The sequence below is a fragment of the Hippocampus guttulatus genome, chromosome 18, assembly GCF_054856545.1.
Source record: "Hippocampus guttulatus isolate MCC_2025c chromosome 18, RoL_Hgut_1.0, whole genome shotgun sequence".
NCBI lineage: Eukaryota > Metazoa > Chordata > Actinopteri > Syngnathiformes > Syngnathidae > Hippocampus > Hippocampus guttulatus.
The window spans coordinates 4,026,694-4,047,821 of record NC_141278.1 but is presented as its reverse complement, the minus strand read 5'-3'; the positions used below and the strand labels follow the sequence as shown (position 1 = coordinate 4,047,821).

The 21,128-nt window shown below is 43.1% G+C and overlaps 1 protein-coding gene across 3 annotated transcripts in view; it reads left to right on the top strand.

The window, feature by feature from the left end:
• csmd3b (CUB and Sushi multiple domains 3b) overlaps positions 1 to 21,128 on the top strand; it is a 182,976-nt gene that overhangs the window by 74,344 nt on the left and 87,504 nt on the right. For all 3 annotated transcript variants that reach the window (XM_086136556.1, XM_086136555.1, XM_086136554.1), the window contains exon 5: positions 11,348 to 11,555. In XM_086136556.1, the coding sequence (XP_085992682.1) occupies positions 11,348 to 11,555 (208 nt within the window). The remainder of the gene's footprint in view (positions 1 to 11,347; positions 11,556 to 21,128) is intronic.

The following is a 21,128-nucleotide window of genomic DNA, read 5'->3' as shown; positions in this document are numbered from 1 at the left end:
TTCTAAGGGGACAGCGAGGATAGACAGTTTAATCTGACAGTGGAAGCAAGGTGAGGAAGGGACGGAATTTGTACATCGAAAGATGGGGGGTAGAGGAATGGCGGGCGAATGGTCATTAGGGCGTGCCATTGGGGACTACTGACAGTGGAAAACTTCATCACTCTTCCACACTAGAAATTGCACTATTCCACACGTTTGACTCTGTTTTAAGTCCAATTTTAGCATTACCAAGTGAGATATCTAAAGGGCTGAATTAGATTTTCTTTGTCAGGACTAAAGGAAATTTTAGTTATCATATGGAAGGGGAGAAGATGAGGGGAATGGGTCCATCCGATTCGAATAGGATCTAGGGGAGTGTAGGCTGCTCGGTGATCTTTAGCTCATGGAGACTTCTTCAATGAGTACTTCAGACAGAACAGGGAACTTTTTTTTAAAATTATATATATTTTAATCACGTCACAGTACAACGGTACAATGTCTAGTCTCCCCATGCGCAAAATGTATTGTAATGTTTTTTAATATACTGCGTATCCTTTTTGTGCATGTGAGACTGATAGGAAGCATAGGATGCGGTGTACACTAACACAAAGATTTACCTCAATGCATCTTTGTGTGTGCGTGATGGTCATCTTATGTTTGTTTACCACAGACTTTTCCCCTCCCCTGGGGAGGTGGGCCCCATCTGATTGGCAGCTCTATCCCCAGTTGTCATGGCAGTATGATTTTTTTTTTCTGAGGAGTGGGGTGTGGTGTTTATTGCAGAGACCACTGTTGAGGCACGACCTCAGCATGCATAATGCACTTTTAGTATAACGAGACAACGCGACACGGTGAGACGACATGTTGCTTGTGTGCTATACAGATGCCGATTACATGGAAATTTCCTCTAAGTAGGATGCATTGCACAAGAGATGCGCAGGCGGCCTCCTTGCGGTTCGTGAGTGTGTGTGTAGTTAGGGTGAACGTTTCGAGATAAGGTTTAATTGGTTGGGATTGGGGCAAGGTTTGGTGTAGGTATTTGGTTTTTGGTAAAGTTGGGGTGACTGTTCGGGTTTAGGTGAGATTAGCGAAAAATGTGCGATCCAAAAAGTGAACTGTTGACAGCACGGGCACAGGGAATTCCTTTAATATACTGTGGTTTGATGACATGGGGGTTTGACCCGTATTACACAAGTGTCAAAGCCAAGGCCCGGGGGCCAGATCTGGCCCGCCACATCATTTTATATGGCCCGCGAAAACAATTCAAGCATGTCGGCTCCCAAGACGCTTGCTAAATACTGAACCAAAATTTCAAATTGTCACAAGTAATGTAAAAATTACAATGGTTGAACAACCAATTATTCTTGACTTCTGATTTCAAAACTAGTTGACTATCGATTTGTTGGTCACTGTGTTTGTCACATGTGGAGGGGGATAAACATTTATATGGTTTCACAAAATTCACAGTCATCACGGCCCTCCAAGGGAAACCGTAACTACAATGTGGCCCATGACAAAAATGAGTTTGCTGCTTGGCAGGTTTTGGTGGAGGTCTGAGCTGGGAGTTTGGGGGTAAAATGTCATTTTCACGTCCAATCTGTTGTGACAAGACTCCTATTTTTATATGATTTTCTACTAAATTCCCACATGGCCTCGTCTGACATCACCCGTTCAGGCATTTGAGTGCTACTATGTTTATTTTCTCATTGCTCCTTCCATCCTCGAACGGGAAGGGATGAAGTGCCGCACAAGTGGCCTTTTCACATATGTTCAAGTAATTTATATTCATTTCCCATGGACCAGCAACGCATGCGGTAGAAAAGTAATCGCACTTATGTACGTTCCCCGAGGGGACTCAATGCGTATGCACGCAATCTTTGTATAGATTGGGCGTGAGCTCAACGAGCATGAACACACAGCAACACACCACGTGATACGATGTGACACGAGAACAATAAACGCGCCGTTGGAGGTTACCGTCTTGTTTGTCTATCGCAAGTAGACACGCATGAGTTGCTCACCAACAGTAAGGAAGGCAATCAAGCTGTTCACCTATGCATGGCATTGAGATGTTGAGATACAACATATTGGTTTTTGTTTTTTTCAGGAAATAGTCAGTGTCGAGCGTTATCTCTACCCTCAAGGGAAGCTGTACACAAGTGACATTGCGTAAACACGCCCACAAAGTTTGAGAGCCGAGTGCAGTTGTTTCATGCGTTTCCTAATATGTATTTTGCAAATAAAGGCGGCAAGTGCAGTTCAGTAAATCCTTCACACTGTACACCGTTGAGCCATTACTTGTGGCAATACTGTAGCTTTCCAACTCTCTAAATGCATGCTGTGGTGATGAAACATGCCTGTATATTACCTTATCAAACGTAGCTGCCTCCTGTCCATTTGCGGACCGTCAAAAGATGTTGACCTCTTGCAGGCCATTAATATTTTAAACGTACATGTATTGAATATTAGAAGTGTGAGTAGTGTTGCATTCCTCACCCCCAAAGCGGGCCGCTTTGGCGTCATCAATAATTAAAAAACTCATACTAACTCGCAGACGTGCGCGCCTGCCTAGCTGCTAACAGGCTAGCAGATCACTTGGGGTCAAAGTCTGCACACAGGACCAAGTTAAAAATGAGCACCAAATCGCCACCGCCCGCCCGCAACAGTTGCGAGGTTGCAAGGAAAAGGAGACAATTCAAAAAAATATGAAAACCAAGATGAATGCAATCCGCCTTTCAGTCATGACTCAGTAACATCAATAGGAGATGAAGGGAGGGCTACAAATTGCAGCTGAAATGGAGCACTCAAGGATCACGGTCTGACAGCATGATTGGATCATTTATTGTTCTGATTTTATGACAGTTCCTCTAAGGTTATTTCCCAAGGATTGGGTCAATAACCTCATAAAAGCCGTTGGTCATATTTGCGACACCATTTTTGTTTGCTTGTTAGATTGCGCAAAGTATCCGTAGGCGTTCATTTTTTTTCTTGCAATTCAATTCAATTTTTGCATTCATTTCCGAAGGGGAAATGTTGTGTCCTGAGGGACGACGTCTTGTGATGTGGTTATGGAAGCACATGCACTGAAATCTGTACCACGATAATCGACATTGAGTTTTCTCGGTCTTCGCCATGTCCTCATGGCGAAGACCGAGAACACTCAATTCAGAACTCAAACTTAAGGTATCAAATATAAAATAGCTCCTTGCCCCATAAACTGCGGCATCACTCTTAAAAATAATGGAGATTTTTTTTTTTAAACAAAATGTCAATCATGGGTTTGCATAAACCAAGATATGCAGCTGTCGTGTTTGGGTTAAGTCGTCGCTTTCTTTGTCAGACGTCTTATTAGCCTTCTCATCCGTTATGTCAATTGCGGATTGTGAACAAAGCATGCTGCAAGTAAACAACAAGCCAGCTCAGCACACACCATCTGGGATTCCTATCTTCAATTTACCTCGTCAAACAATCTTCCACCCTCATTGTTTCTATCTGCATCTCTGTTATTTATCCGTCTTGCCATCTCCCCTTTGTTTTCTCAATAATCCTCCCACCCCTCCATCACCGTCTTGAGTTTCTTCGTCTCTATCCAATATCCATCCGTCTTGCTTCCCGTTCACCCTCCGGTGGCCCGTCTGCCCACCCGCTTCCACTCTGACTTCTAATTGTTTTTGCCTTGCCTCAAGGCCCCCCCCCCCCCCCTCCTTGCTTTTGAAATCATCAGTCATCATCCCCTCTCTTCTTTTCATGTCATATAGCTTCTCTCTCGCTTGTGCAAAGTTAGCGTCGGGCATCCATCTATCTATCTATCTGTCTATTTATCTATACATCTAGCTAGCTAGCTTGGTAGCTAGCTAGGTAGCTCTCCATCCATCCATCCAGCTAGCTAGCTAGCTAGCTATCTCAAATCATATCTTATTTGGTGGCTGACAGGCTGTTTTAAAAAATATACAGAAGGGAAAATGATAGAGGTTTGTTTTCTTCCTGCTATATAGGTCAGGTTCAATAAACCTGTCAAAAAGCGACCCCCCCCCCAATTTTTTTTTTTTTTTAAATCAAAGCTGCAATATCGCAGGCTTTGGTTGACTGTCACTTCCCCTGCTTTTTAGTCCTGCCCGTGAACAAGACGTATTAATGGCGACCTTGTTTTTGTTTGGAGTCACTGATGACTCTTTCTTCTGTCCGTCTTCTGGTGGCGTTTCATCACAGTCTTGTCAGGATTACAAGATGTCCTTGGAGTTACATTTTGCTGTTTAAGCATTCCCTTTATTTATGTATTTATTTTTTGCGGTATATTTTAGTGGTATGCCTTAACAGCCACAGATGAGTCATTTCACATCGTGACTTTTATCAGCGTCTTAATGGAAACACCGATGAAATAAAATGGGGCATTATATGCAGGCTTATTGTGTTTTAATGACACTTTACAGCCTGTATAAACCATAGCTAGCCTCAAAAGAAATGTAAAGATTTAGACAATTAAAAGTTGTCTCTCCTTTCCTTTAAGTTGTGAAAGCTGTGACATTTATCTGTCAAATCCTTTGTGACAGCCTCTTATTAAAGGCGGCTCTACGAGCTGACACCAATCTGCTAAGAATTCTCACGTCGGAAACGGGAGTGACACTTCTCACAGCGCGGCGTCTTGATTTTTTTTATTTTATTTTTTTTTTTAACCTAAGCGCTTTCTTGTCGCGTGTGACCTTTTTAGATGCAACAAAAGCTTTCTTCTCCTTCTTCTTCACGCCCGCTAAAAGTTAATGGGACCCCGGGGACGTTACTTGTAACAACCCATAATGTGTCATGTGGTGATTAACGTTGTGTTCTGTGTGATTTGTCTTTTATTATAAGCTTCACTCACTCGGACACTGAACGCCTCTGATTGAAGAGATCCAATATTGCAGAGCTTTATCAAAAATGTATGTCTAAACTATATCAACCAAGAAAAAAAAAGTAGAATAATACATCCATTGTCCGAACCGTTTTTCCTCGTGAGTGCCGCAAATAAGCATTCACACTCACAATCGCACCTTGGGACAGTTGAGATAACCTACCGTGAAACTACAATTTTGTTGCTCCAGTATTAATCAACTACAACTTAATCCCCCCAAAAAGAGCAAAAGAAAACAAACCGAATTAAATAAAAATAATAATTAAAAACAAAACCTCAAACGAAATCTATTCTACATGAAAATAAATAATTGAAACGTTCCGGTGGTTGTTAAAAAAAAAACCAAGCAACACGAGAAAAAAAAGTACTAAAGGAAAATAAAAACAACCCCCCCCCCCTTATTTTTCACAATTTATCTTTTAAAACAATATCAACAGCTGATCATTTAATCAATAATCCATAACCCAAAAGCTAACTATCTATGACTATTGCAAACCAACATTTTTGAAACAATTCAATATATTTTTGCTTGATGGAACTAGGACAAAATCACATGTGCAGATGCTTTCTGGGAGAAGGAAGAACGTCTGAATGCGATTGCAGATTAGTGCTTCCTATTCTGTCCGGGGCTCTGAAGCGTTCAACTCCCGGCACGTCGCTATTTGTTTAAGATTCCACAGATGACATTTAACACTCACCGATAACGAGGGTCGCTCTCTTTCTCTCCCCTCACCTGAACACACACACACAAATACATCTTAAACGTGTGTGGATAATAGCAAGGCATACGAGCAGGACGAATGAGCGGTAGAGACGTTCAATCACAACTTCAGGTGTTTGTCGTCGGGCTTGATCATTTATAAACTCTTCGCACGCAACGCCCAAATGAGAAAAACGGGGAAGCACTTCACCCGTTCATCTTGATCCCCATCCGGATTTAGACGGACGCCGTCTTGTCTCCCTTGCTTTGTTTACCCTTAACTTCTACCCCGCCTCTTATCGCTCTTCTTGGCGAAGATAATATCCAAAGCAGCAGGGGTGCCATTCGATCAACGACGCAGAGAGAAATGAAGCGTTGGGAGACACGCAAATAGATTTTTTTTTTTTCCAACCGCAGTCGCTCCCGTTGGCTCATTTACTCGAGGGCATCATGCCGGCCTGTAACGAAAAAGGTTCCGACAAAGGGTGCTGTCTTGTTGTGAGATGTTAATCACGGAATTTCAATTAAGCTTACCTTGAACTGTAGGAACTCTGGACTATTACGCACAACTCAGGGGCGTTAAACAGTATCAATAGTTTGAGGGGGAGAACATAGCGGCATAATATCATGCGGATTTTATCGGACTTGGAAATTGAATGTAATCAGGGGTCAAATCCTCGTACTGTCTGAATTAAAAACGCCATCGATTATTGACGTCGTCGCTGTATGATGGAACGTTCCATCGCTCTTCTGCTCTAATTGGGCTAAATGTCGGGCGAGTTAGTTGAGTGGCAGACAGCAGCTGCTTCTTGATTTGTGGACAGATGGTGGGCGGTGCTGAAGGTCACCGCGCCGACTGTTTGTGCGCCAGCGCGGTAGAGATGCTGCCACTTTTTCTGATGATATATAGAGCTGCCGAGCGTGGGACGACGATCGGTGTGCTGCTTTTTGAACGTGTGAAAGGTGAAACACAGACGGACCAGATTAAATGTAGTTAGATATAAATCTCACCAGCTACAGACACATACTGGACAATAATACCTGGATACAGAAGGACATAGTACAGTGAGTAGAGTGATTTTGCCGAATAAAAGTTCACTAGCTTGCTAATACGTCACGTAAAAATTTTTTGGAGTGAAATCCCTCCGGGGAGTTCTCAAAATACAAGCCACACAATTGGTGAACATGGATCGAAAAACAGGCATACCTCGGTTTTCGACCATAATCCGTTCCAGAAGGCTGTTCGAAAACCGATTTGTTCGAAAACCGAAACCACACTTTAAAAAAAAAAAAAAAAAACTTTATTGAACAGGTCTGGTCACAATAGAACGCTACACGAGGAAGCGTCACTTCCTCGTGTAAGGAAGGCGAGAGTAGTCAAATGACGCATCCAAGTGCGCTCAGTTTGTTCGAGAACCGAAATTCGGTCGTCATCCGAGGCATAAAAAACTTTTTGGTCGAAAACCGATGTGGTCGAGAACAGAGACGTTCGAAAACTGAGGTTTGACTGTAATTGCGTATCATGATGAGTTTAAACCATGTTTCTATTTCATGGCTATTACATATATGTGCTATTTTGGGGGTGGACGTTTGTCGGGAAGGGGCAGAGAAGGCCAGATGGTGTCAGATGGCATCAGGTTCCTTGCGCAGTATCAATCCAAGTGGAAACGGATCACCCACTGAAGGAGAAAAGTGAGACAGACGTCTTTCCTGGAAGTCGTGATGGGCACTTCAAGGAATCGCTATTGAAGAATGACCCATTAAGCTTTATTACTGAAAATAGCGGAGAGTGAAATGACATGGGGGTTCTTTTGACAAATTGTGTCTGGAGGCGTTTGCGGTGTTTACTTGTCTGCGGTTGGGGTGGGAGTGACGAGTTACATTACATTTTATGTCAGGTGAAGAAGAAAAAATAAAAAGGGCTGTTAGGGAGAAATACACTGCTCCTTCGCATATATGGAGTTCATTTAATTCTTCCCTGCATGACTCAGGGGTGAGTGGTCCTGGTCTAGACTGATGGCTATACATGGAGCGGTACCGCACATTATGGATGGGGAGGTTGATGGATGGGTGGGTCGATGTAGATAAGAGAACAGCCGGGGAAGGATGGATGCAGCCTGAAGTTGGGAGAAGAGGAAAAAACAAACAAACATTTGATATAGATGGGCAGTAATCCCTTCACGCCGACATTGGCTGATTGAACCCGCTGTGTTTTGTGAATGTGTGTTGCCGGGGGGTATCTGCGCTTTCACCGTACGAGCGATGCCAACAGGAGATGGAGTTATAGCGGTTGTGGTGAGGAGTAGAGAAGAAAAAAAAAAGTATTCAAAGCAATCAGCAGCAAGAAGAGCAAAGAGGAGGAGATCTTCAGTAAACACGCAGCGCGACAGAGAGGGATAAAGAAGGAATACGCCGATGACTGGGATATTGATGACAGCGAGGTTTATGGTAAACGCAGGCAGGGGATAAGCTGGCGAAGATGCGGGGATCAAAGCCCCCCCCCCCCCCCCAATGCCTCGTAAGAGGGGAGTGGATGGGAAGAAAACACCTGTGTGGAGATTTCCACGGGGATTCATTGTTGTTCATTGGTCACCAGGTTCGCGTTTGTCATACAAGCTCGTCGTCGGAATCATATTAAACGAAATGAGCGGTGAAAACGAGGGTTTAAAAACAAAATGAAAAGGATGACGGAGAAATGCCGTCAAATACAGCCAAGAAAAATAGCAATCTTAGCTGTACTTGCACAGACGCCTGTAAAGAAAACAGTTTTTGTCCATTTTTTTTTTTATTCAATTCAATGGACGTTGTGCTGCTTCCTCTGCCTTGACCTCGAGAGTGTTTGCATGCAACTTTGTGGAGCAACCGTGTCAGTGTCTACGAGATGGCATAACACTGCTCAGGGAACACGTTTACATCCTCGACAATTTAGTTTTTCTGACAGACTGACTGCGTTCCGATAGCTGCTGCTGTTTTGGTTAGCGACTGATCTCAAATGGACGTTCTCTCAAAGAACTCAAAGACTGTTGTCTTTTTACAATGTTTCCAAATGCTTTGGAGATGCACACATGAATTTTGGAGAATTGACTCCCATGCTCCTTTGAATTGCGTTTTCTATCCAGAAAACCAGCACCTACTGAGGCATGTTTAAAAAAAATAAAACAAAAAAAATCACTCGAGCTACAATGTTGCGATCCGTGATTCCCACCCAGTGTTCTACGGCCAGAAGACAAGTTAAGGCAGCGGTGGTCGGGGAGGCTGGAGAGCTGGTACGGCTCCTGGAGAAAAGGGCAAAAGTGGAGCTCACTGATGTGATGTGAAATGAATGCCCACACACACAACTCCATATTGTCGGTCAGTGCTCAGGTGCTGAAACACAAGCTCGACCTCCCCAGGTTGCCGTGTGCAGTCCGAGTGCATTACTAAAGTGCAGCCGGAGCCCCCCCAAAAAAAAAAAAAAAAGAATTGCTGAGAGATGAACTCTCCATTGGCCTCTGACATGAAAAAAACAGTGGTAAAGTCAGTAAGTCCCACCACCTTTCATGCGCCCTCCCTGGTTGTGATACCAAAATACCGATGGGGATGTTTCCTAATACAACAAACCGCGGTGGTGTCCGCACAGAATGCAACGGGAGTGGGTGCCGGTGTCAGACACTTTCTCACCTTCTGCAAATTTGCCAGGTTGCTTTCCCACTGACACACAGCCATTGCCGGTGACTTCAAGCCTCGAGGTGTGAAAACAGCTCATAAAAGTCCATCCAATGTGTTTTTAAGCAGCCGGGCTATCCTGGTGGTAACAATGCTGCACGTGGATGAAGTGAGCCGTTCTGTCTCGATCTCGCCTTAAAAATAGTACCGTAATTACAATCCTGACCTTTTCCTCATTGACAGAACACATTTATTTATTTTTACTGAACGCTGCCATCTTAAGGTTGTACCTGACGAGTACTACAGGGCTCCCCAACCACTGAGCCTCAGTCTGGTATTTGTCTGCAGGCCATACGGTACCCAGAGAAACTGAACACTTTTGTCATCAGAGTCTGAAAGAAATTTCATTTTGACAATCGGTGGCGATACGAGGGTGAAAAATAGCCCGCAGGCTAGCAAAACAAACATATTTATGGTGGTTCGTAAATAGCAAGGCAACAGTATGTCTCGGGAACGACAGACGCATTTTACCAACATTTAACATTTGTTACTTTGTATTGCAGCACGTCTTCAATACATTTGATACAAGCTAAGACTGGAAACGAATGCTTAAATCCTGCCTTTTATTTGCTCTTTCTTTCATCCCACATCTTGTTTTGTTTTTCCCGACCTGTGTCTGTGATCCCGTGTCTATTCTTGGCTCGCATGCTGTACTTCCTGTCTGCTGTGCGAGTGTGTGCTTCTGATCTATTTATTGTGTTTACGCAGATTTTATTTTTGTATTCTTTTTTTGGGGGGGGGCGTGGGGGTATGGCTTTGCCACCCCCTGCGGCCGCCTGGAGGGTTTCTGTCGCGCCCTTTCTGTCGACTCACCCATCAGTGTGTCATGATTTGGTTTGTGACCAACAGGTGGCACTGTAGGGCTCCCCCTGCAGGTGCACACCTGTTGGTCGTTATGTAATTATTAGTTGTTTAAAAGGACTCCCAGCCCGACCACTCATTGTCAGGTCATTGTTGCTCTTTGCTACTGTCATGTTCGTTTGTTTGCTGTTGCTTTTTGCTGCTGTCATGTTTGTTTGTTTGTTTGTCATGTTTCTGTTATTGATAGTTTTGAGCTTCGGTCATGGTTTTTGTTTGCTACTTTGGACTTTGTTTAGGATTTAGTTTTCTGTGTTTTATCAATCCACTTCTTCAAATACACCCTGCTCCTCCCTCCTGCCTGCTATAGGGGGCCACCACCACCGCGCAACGTGTTGCTGATTGTGTGTGTCCTGGGAGACGTCATAACTGCATTTGTCGCTGTTTTTCTCCTCTGGAAGAATGTTTTGTCTACCTGAGTTACCTCCCTAATGTGTATAGCTATAAATTATACGCGTATAATTTATATTCACCGTTGAACATGGTTTTTGACATTGTATCTTTTTTTTCCCCCCTCACTGGGGCACCAATTTAAGCAGATGTTGCTAACTTATAACATCTGATGCCCCAGTGAAGCCAAATGGTTCAATGTCATCCAATGTTGCCCCCCCCCCAACCCCGTCCTCTGTATAAATTATGTTCATAATTTATGCCGTTTGCACAGCGCCGATCCATGTGTCTTTATCTGTTACGCAGCAAATCAGTCAATAGTTGCAATCCTTGCGAGTTGCCTATTGAGGAGAGAGAGAGAGAGAGCGAGAGATTCAAATGTTATTTGGGTGTTGACCACAGGAACTACAGCCTAACCCCCCTCACAACCTCACTCCAAATGTTTTTTTTTTTAAATGCTACTTTTCTTGGACAAAATGGTCATTAACTCATTCAGTACCAGCCAATTCTAGACCAGGTCTGAAAAGACGTTTAAAAACGTCTTTGGGAGTGAATGAGTTAACAACAATTGGCAAACCCATTTCTAACATTGTAGCTATAATACGTGTGAAGTAAGAGTCCGCGTGTATTGGGAGGGAGAAGGCGGGGGCGTTAGGCTGTCTTGCCTGCTCGGTGTAGAGGAAATCCATTTCCCATTCCATTTTTTTCCGAATTGACCCACCCGTCTAAAAAGAAATGGGGGAAAAAAATGAAATAAGTCCACCCGTCAGACCTCCTCCTCTCCCTAACCCAGGTTTTTCCATTTGTCACTCTGATTTGATTGACAGCTGAGGACACATGTGGGGGCACTGTGCGGGGCGGCAGTGGGGTGGTGACCAGTCCCGGTTACCCCGGCAACTATGGTAACCAGGCCGACTGTACTTGGATCCTATTGGCCGAACCCGGAGACACCATCTCTGTCGTCTTTACAGACTTCCACACCGAGGAGAAGTATGACTACCTGGAGGTGGAGGGATCAGAGCCCCCAACCATCTGGTGAGTGGCCTCTTATACTGTTGCTCTCAGAGTTGTGGTCAATGTTTGGATATTTGACAGTAAGATGTTGAATGAGCCATGTTTTTTTGTCGAGTTTTTTGTGTGTCACACAGCCTTGTTGACAGTTTGAAATGTATGCGATTGGTCGGCATTTTTATCAAGAGTCGACAAAAAAAAAAAATCAAAAAATGGTTCCTTGATAACCGAAAAAAAATCAGCCCCCAAAGTCGTTTTGGTTTGAAGCAGCCCTTTCAGGGGTCAATTAGGCCATTTTCAGGGGTCCTTCGGAGACCAAGACCAAGTTCAAACCACATGCACTCCACAGATACACCACACTAAATTGCAAAGGTTTTGTTTTCTTTATTGTGGGCTGTGTTCAGAGCCTGCACGGTGGTGAAGTCTAATGACTTCAATCGCCATAGAACTATAACTCAAACTTGTTTTGAGAGCTTCTGATCTCATTAGATGACTCAGATATACCGGTACTCTACAAAATGTGGATTTGCAATAAGGGGGGGCCTACTTGAATTAAAACAAAACAGAACTGTAGAACTAATATTGTATTACTATCTGCGGACACCCACCTTGCACCCATTTTTAGCCTTATAACAAACTCAATCCTGTGTTTATGGCGCGCTCATTCTCCCCAGAAAGGATAAGTCACGCCAACAACGTGTCAAAGTCCACACCCATCTGGCTGAATGGACTACGGCTCAGAACTGAACCCCCCCCCGTCACATTTATTTTGCAAATATGAACTTTTCAACCCAATTCCAGACGGGGGCTCAGTTGAGATGTGAGCTTTTGCGTCGGGAGTAAACTAACAACGCTTCCCCGGAGATATCAACACATCGCGTCCGCTGTTTAGCCTGAGTCACTTCTGTCTTTTTAAAAATAAAATGTCAACACAACATTTATGTGCGCAGCCCTATTTTTTTAGACAACAAAATACAGACAGATCGAAAGGTTTCAATTAAGTAGATGTTTCGACAGTGGTCGCAGAAGGTGAAAACCAGCAAAGTACTATATTTGTCGAAATAGGGGTCGGGGGGGAGACGATGTGACGATATTATTACGGGTTACCAACTGCAATAATGGGAAGACTCAGCAAAACAAAACAGTCTGTTGGCTCCCCGGGGAAACAAAAGGGTGAACACACGCTCTCAAAGTGTGGTAAAGACTGCCTGCTTCTGAAAGGCTTTGCGTGCTTCTGCAGGTGCTGCGATTTTGGTTCGCAAGAGTTCAAATTGTTTCAGCAATTGAATCTTAATGGATCAAAAGTGGGGGTTTTTTGTTTGTTTTTTATCCCAGATAAGCACAGATATTACATGTTTATTTTTCCTGATGGCCGTGAATTTTTTAATTTTTTTCCATGGTGTGAAAATCTACGACAACGCATAACTTACGACTGCAAAAGGAACTTAAATAAATTATCCACCATTTAATTCATCTGAGATACTATTTTCTTCTGCTTTGGTGCAGCTGTCTTGGGTAACAGCAGAGTTCAAATGGACTCTAATTGCTCTGTTGTGGTTTGCAGTCTCTTTGTAAAGACATTAGGTAGACATTTCTCTTCATCATGTCTTCGTATTCAAATTGTATTCCCCTTTTCTCGGCATACTGTTGTTTCTTTTCCGGCTGTGATTATTTTAGGGAGTCATTAGTTTGTCTTAAGCTGCGGCGTCTATGAGCTGGAAGGCTTTAATTGATGAAATATGATCATGATTTGTGTTCTTTACATTGACTTTACATTCAACTTGGATGTGTGCTTTCCTCATTCGACCACTGTTTTCGCATTTTCCACTGCGTCTCTTCCTCAGGACTCTTGATTGTCTAAAGCTGCATCACAGCCACCTGTTGCATTGGCAACCTGCCAAAAACAAAGAGCCGCACTATTCACAAAGGAGCGATGCACATGAGCAACGCGTACCTGCACATGAATGCTAGGATGTCAGCCCGCGCTGTGATTAAATCCACATTGGTTACCGCAATGCCTGATCAATATCCTAATTTGCCCAAAATCGATGAGCAGTTGGGGGCGATGAAATATGATCAGTGAACCAACTGATAATACACAAAGGCCATTTGCTGCCGGCTGCTCCACGGGGTCGAGCAAATAATGAATTTTTGTCTTTAGACTCTGTGAAGCAGCATGTGGCTCGTCCCCACTCACCCAGTTTTAAGATGCTTACATTTATATTTATTTATATACTTTCTGTTGAAGTATTTGCATGCACAGAATAAACAAGAAGGGTCCACGTTAGTCAGAAGACTTTGTGTAAAACCTCACGCATGCGTGTAAGCAAGTGCCACTATCGTCTAAAGAATCTTTGGTGTGGCTGCCGTCCACACGCACTACAATTAGTTGGATGTTTGTCCTTTGTGTCCCCTGTAAAAACTGCTGAGGCCTCATGTTGACAAAGCGGCTTTGTTGACGCTGCTCTTCCCATTAACCAGCCCAGACTTCTGAAGGAAAAAAAAAAAAAAGCATCTTAATGACATGAAATCAGGCAGCCATGGCGATTATGAGCAGGCCCCCCACCCAAAAAAAGTCTCAAGAACCCATGCCAGAAAAGTCACATTGAGTCTGCCGTTTGGTTGTGGCTATTGCCGGGCGTCCTTCAGAATCGAAGATATCTTAAACAGCTTTTTTTTCTCCTAATTACTACCCAATTTGAACCCCGTGTACAACTCTTAAGAATACAGCTCTAATCGATCAGATCTTGATCAAACGACTGTGATAAATCTCCCACCCTCTAGCAATCCCACAATATGGTGGCAGAGCACTACTTTCACGTTAGATCAGGCTGATGAAATGAAGCTGCTCCTCCCACTTCAACATAGTTCCTTGGCACAAAGATGTCACAAGATTGCACCGAAGCAACGCTTTTATATTAGACTGTGCTTTGCAAATAATGGATGGTTGTTAGTGCAGAATATTCTTCACTCATGTTTACAGGACGGTTTTGTTTTGTTTTGTTTTGGGGTTTTTTTACCGTTAGATCAGGCTGCAGGATTCAAACACACGACCTTTTGTCGTCGTCACTAGCTTTTGATCGAAACTGGGTCAGTTTGCCGCCTAGCTCCTTGTTTACCGATTTCCACTGGCAAATTGCAGGGGAAGAAGAAGGCAGAAGCTAAAATGCAGATTTTTTTTCCGCCGGCAATTAACAGGCAGAGCTAATGGCCACCGCCGCTAATACCGTGACCGGCTGCGAGAGTTCGGTGTTTATCAGACAACAGCAGTCTTTTTGCACACACAAACGGCCTATTTACATCCACGCACTTGATCTGGCAGCCTCCCTCTCATGCTTGTCTAATCAGTATGCAGAGAAGGGGTGCTTGCGCCTGCGAGAGGAGTATATCAATATGAGCTAAGTGCCTGTAATCCTAGCCTAACATTACGCACGCACGCGCGCACGCATAAACGGACACACAGAAGTGAAAGTGTTGCGTTTTGTTGTTTTGCAGTCAGTTGCCCTTGAAACCGCGTCCCGTCTATCTGTTATCTGTCAGGAAGCAGCCCGCTGTTTAGTGATCTTTATGCATGTCTACTTGACAGCCCATCGCCTTGCGTGTGACGCTGCTGTCTCACCACGTGTCGGGCTTCCATCATATATATTTTTATTTATGAGATTTGTTATTAACATCCCTAGAAATGAGCAGTGACAGGTTGTAGCTGAAGCCAGAATTGTTTTGGTGGCAAGTCGGGCATCGGGGAGTCGGATTGACGGCGGGCGACGGAAGAAGTGCCAGAGGTAGTTGCTCCGGAATGCTAATTGCTAATTATTTCACTCGCCATCATAAAAACTTTATTCAGTGAATTTGCTGTGTCTGTGTAGTCTGGCTACTGCACTTGGCTGAATTACCTAGAAACGGATCGAATACTGTGGGGAAGGTAGCGTACATTTTTCTTGAAAAATATGTTTCAAGCAGTTGATTGCCACAGTTGAAGATTACTGTCAAATTAAACGTAAAACAAAGCTTTTTTTGTTTTGTTTAATTTCAAACAACCATTCGGTCTTGCCTTACAAAAGTTTGCTTAGTTTCGAGGTAACAAAAAAAAAAGGAAAACAATATCTACACATGTGATATGGCTTTAAAATACAAATGGAGGCGCAACATATGTAGATTGGTAACAAGAATACTCATAGATATGTACTGTACTTGAGGCTCTGTGAAGAACGACTCATAGTACTGCATCTTACTGATTTTAGTTGTGACCGTCTCCATGTACTGTATGTTTGGCTCCTGCTACCACTAGGTGGCCAAGGGGGCCACCGCAGAAGGAGCAGCACAATTTACATTGGATTGACGCAAAAAAAGTGGCAAAAACGGTTTGCCATTACATGTCAATTAATTACCGTATTTTCCGCACTAATAGGCACACCGAAAAGCCTTCCAGTCGGGAAAGGCGTGAAACATTTGAAGGCATCGATAATAATTTTGCACTTTGTGGTGATTGTGTAATGAAGTACAATTGCAGTGATACCCAATGTTTTGTTCAACGTGTGCAATATAGCTTGCGAACTGCCATTGAAGTTATTTTGTAGTCTCCTCTCGCCCCTAAAAATGAGCCCTTGCAAAACATCAGCCATTCGCGCAGTCTCTTGGGAATCCATTCGCGGACTATTGGCCAAATGACTGTAAACAGGCTCTGACTGAGACTATTTCCCCCGGAGAGTTCGGGGCTCCCAACGACCTTCACATCTCCCAAACCCACCTTCTGCCTTGCCGGGAAGGCAATCGAGGAGGCCATTATGTAGTAATGCAGGAGGTGATACATCGCCAGGTTGGGGTGCGGAATTGGGGTCCCCTGGGACCGAGCTCGAGTTAAAAGGACGTGAGCTGGCAAGAACTCAGAACGCAGAACGCAAGGATACTGCAATTAGATTACCAGCGTGTAAGCAATTAAGCGCTAATCCGATGCGGTGCGATTCGAATGTATTTTTCGTCCAGGATTAGCACGTGTGAAATTAGGCACAGAATGGCTGCAAAACGCGACCCGTATTCTACTCGGGCTACTGTCTTTCAGGATCAGCTATTAATCCGGAAAGCTGTGTAAACACGACGCAACTATCGGAAGGCATGACATATTGCCTATAGGCCAACACGCTCATAAACACCTGCTATGCAGAATTGTGTTGAAATCGTGCCTTAAAAAAATTACTCTCGGCAGCTTAATCAAATTGCTCATATGAAAAAAAAAATGGAAAGAATCAAAGTCAGGTGTATAATTAGATTAGTGTATGCTGATTTGATTGTTGTTGTGTATGCAAAGAAAATCGCAATCAAAACACACCGGCAAGGGAGATAAAACAAAATAGGTCAGTCCTACTATGGCACAACTTTTTGTTGTTTTTGACAAGCATCTCAGTGGAATAATAATGCATCAGAAACAACACTATAAATCACTATTGTGATCTCTGTTTTGCGACAATGATTTGAAATACAGGTCATGTTTAAAAGAAGTGTCGGATTTTGGTTGGACAGATAGATTGAATGGAGATGTAGCTATTTGCGGGAATTGAGACCAATGCTAATCGCAAAATAGGCATGTTATTTTATGCAAATCATGGAGGACAGATGCTCCAAACATGAATAAATTAATTAATAATTACAATATAAACTTTAAAAATATACAGTATATGGGCCCACTGTCCTCGGTTCATGGCGGTCCTGACGAACAAAAGTTTTTACTTTGACCAGCAGCTCAAAATGAACAGTATAAGAATAAGGTCTCACATGGGACAAAAAGCCACTCTCCATCCTCACCGGACTTCCTGGTTTTCATTTGAAAGCAAGGACCCCCTATAGTGGCTTTCAAGTAATATTGGAGCTCTTACATTATTTGTAACTTGTGCCCTTCAAGCATGTCTATGTGCAGCCCACCCTCAAATAAACTTCATTCTAAGCCTTATTCAATATTGGCATTGTATGTATACATCCTCAAGCAATATTTAATTAAAAATTGATAAAAAGCAAGATGCTCACTAATTAAAATCAACTCCTATGACCTGAAACCAGTTTTGCAATAGCTGTTAAAAAAAAAAAAAAAAAAAAGCTGAAATTGCCAAATTGGTCTCTGTACTGCAATATGAGATATCGTGGAAATAAAATGTGTGTATGTACTTGGATGCTTCTTTTTAGTGGCTTGCCAAAACAATTTTAATGGGTCTCTTGCATCCATTTGGATGTGTCTCAGTGGAGTAATTATTTCATTAAAATAGTTATTCGAAAATAAATAAATAAACCTGTCTTCCTGACCCCTTGAGAACGCCAAACATGCGATAATTTCTACCATCGTGTGTTTCCAAGGATTTGAGTATAAAACCGATCCATTGATGGATCATATATTTACAGTATTAAATATGATGTTGTAAACTCACACCAGGTGTTAGCGTCTTCGCATTTGATTGATTGCTCTCGGCAACAGGGCAATATGTCAGATCTTTATGTATCTGCAAAGACTTTGTCTATTCAGATTGGTGACCTGCTACGTGTACAAGGACCGGCTATTTTGGATCGACGTTTTGCTGCGCATCGCAAATTGCTATGTAGCATCTGTTAGCATATTCGCACTCTTATCAATTCTCATTAGAAAATAATATGGGCCATACCAATACCGCGTGGCTTTGCGAAAGTCCCTTTTGCAGGCTGAGGCAATGTCCGGCAACGGAGCGCCCGCTTTTCACAATCTCTGCGTGAAACAGGCCACGCAGGCACACGCCACTTGGGTGTTTGTATACACTAGCGATGGTTGTTTTAAAGTGCTCTATAAATACAGTTGAGTCGAGTTTTATCCCCGCAGCGTGCAAATTCATTCTCACTCGGCTTGTTCCGATTTATGTTTACATCGTCCGCTTTGATGCACGCTCGTATGTGTTTTGTCATCTTTGTCTTTCCCGAGATGGTGGTGCGGTGGGGGGGGGGCATTTAGATGAGATAATGGGAGGGGGTGAGTAGTGGTCCCATTGTGAGCGCTGATTACCCTCTGCCCACTTGAGATTGATGACAAATGACACAAACACACACACACACACATATCCATCTGCTGTCTGTGCAAACTGATTGATGACAGTTCCACCTATGCTACGTTCAGCCCAGCGGCATACTTCATGGAGTGTGTATACTTGTGTGTGTGTGTGTATGGTAGTTTCCAGTTCCCACCTGTCTTAATAAGCGGAGACTATTAAGACAGATTGCCTGATTAAATAGCATTCCCCCGACTGTCTGATGAGTGCTCGCACAGTGCAGACACACACGCTACACGTGTTCCATGTAGTTTTGGCCGACTGGTGGACAACGTGGCCAATCAGAAGTGAATATTTAATGATTGACAGGGGAAGCAGTCCAATGATTGAAAAAGCTGACAAGTCCCATAGGGTGTCCCTCATAGTTGCATCTTTGCCAAGCCTTTCAAGTCGGCCTCCTCACTGAGTTCCGTTGCAATGTTTTGAGTTCTCTTGTCTCGACAAGAGTCGCTTAACCGTGTGTCGTGGGTTGCTCGTGTCTTTTATTTTTAATATGTTGAAGTCCTAGTATGGAAATCGTGTAGTCCGCCCTTGCCATCGGAGACATCGCCAATCTTGTCTTCGGTGACACCCCCGAAGTGCTTTAATAGCCGTTGCGGTACCAAGGGAGAGTGCGTCGCCGCAAACGCAAGCCATGAGCACAGATTAATGATTTAATAATACTTTTGTCCTCATGGCAGAAATGAAAATGACTCCACTTAGGTCGGGCCTGCTCTTGTTCTCTTTTAGAGCTTTGCCGTGTAGGACAGTTTTAGACTGTCCCCGTGAGGATTTCGTAGGATTTCTCAAATCAAACAAAAATGGTCAATAAAAAAGCAATATTTCTTTGCTTCTGTCCAAGTTGGCCAATCTTAATTTCACTTAAAATGAATCGGCCGAATTTAAGGAATTTCACGTTTATTCATCTTTCATTTGACTTCAGCTACATTTTACGCTTCAGTTACTTTTGGAATCTTCTGTCTCATATTTCCACTTTGTTTGGTGAATTAAGCTTCCCGGGAGCATCATTTTAGTGCCTTTACCGCGGCTTCTGTGAGTAGGTTGCTCGTTTTGGTTCGATTGTCTTCAAATTAGAATTGTTTCGTTAGCTCGGGTTCAAGCTCAGTTCATTTAGCTTAGCTTCAGTTAGATTTGATTAGTCCGTTTAAATGTAGGTTTCTGATATAGTGTTGTTAGTTGTCTTTCCTTACTTATCGGTGACTTTTTTTTTTTTTTTGCTCGCTTCTCTCCCTCTCACCAACTTGTTTTCACTCCCCTTTCCACCCCGATTATACGGTCACACCGCAACTTTATGCACTCGACACGATGAGTCGCCACCGCGATAGATTCATGCTTTAATTCCTCTGTTTAATATTACAAGGGCTTAAAAAAATGCACACAGCAGAACTTTTAATGATGCGCTGCAGGTAATGACGCCACTGCCAAAGTGAAGCGATGAGTCCTATTTTGAATCCAGACTCCATCTTTTGGCCACCTGTCACAATTATAAAAAAAGACCAACATAAAGCTAACACACTAAAGAAATGTGCATGCTAATGCACTATTAGTTCAAAGCCAGTGTGCCTTCACAGTCATTTTGCAGACATTTTTAACTAAGTACAGTGATTAAAAAAAAAAAAAACATTTTTTTTAATGCTTGCTTTAACAAATTTGAAGTCAGAAATTGTACAGCCTGCATTACGGTTTATGGCGTACATTAACGGTGTGGGAGCCCTAGAAACGTTAGCATAGGAAAAAATAACATGCATTCTTCAAACTTCATTGAAGTGGAGATGCTCTTTTGTCATTTCACTTTTAAAGCTGTATATGCTCATTTAATTTTGAGAGATCATTTTACATTTCATATTATGATCTGTGCAAAACCTATTTTATCACTTCAGCGTATTTTTCCTTGTGACTGGGCAAGATTCTATGACTTGACTGACTAGGATCTACTTCTCACTCTGTCTCAGCATTGCCTTGTGTTTTTATAAGTGTAAAAGTAATAGCGGCCTCCGTTTTATAAGCCGCAAATAGATGACGGGTGCCATTGTCTTGTTGTAAGGCCACCGTGCAGGGTGCCCATTTATTCCTGCGATTGTGCTTTTTGATACCGACGCATAATGAAGGTTAAGTGCAGCTCACAGGAAGGCCGTCCCGTCCACTTGACATACTACTAGCTAACAATGTAGTAGCACTCCATAACCACCCGCTGTGTGGAAAATTTACATTTCCCCCATGTTGATTCAGCTCTAAATCATCTTTATTTGCATTAAGTGTCGGTAGTTGCGGGGGTGGCGTTAGCTGGACCGCTAACGACACTCGCCGCTTTGATATTTGCTGGGTCAAATCCTCCCAAGCGTGCAGCCGCCGGGTAAAACCGTGCAAGAACTATGAATACAAATGATCATCAGCTCCTTCATTAAGTGCCATTGAGACAATCTGAGCGTACTGCGTATCATCATAATAATAATGATCGGAATAATGATGCTAATCATAATAATCGCTTCCTTTCACGGCAGGCGAGCCTCACAATCAGGCAATCGAGGCTCTCCATGTA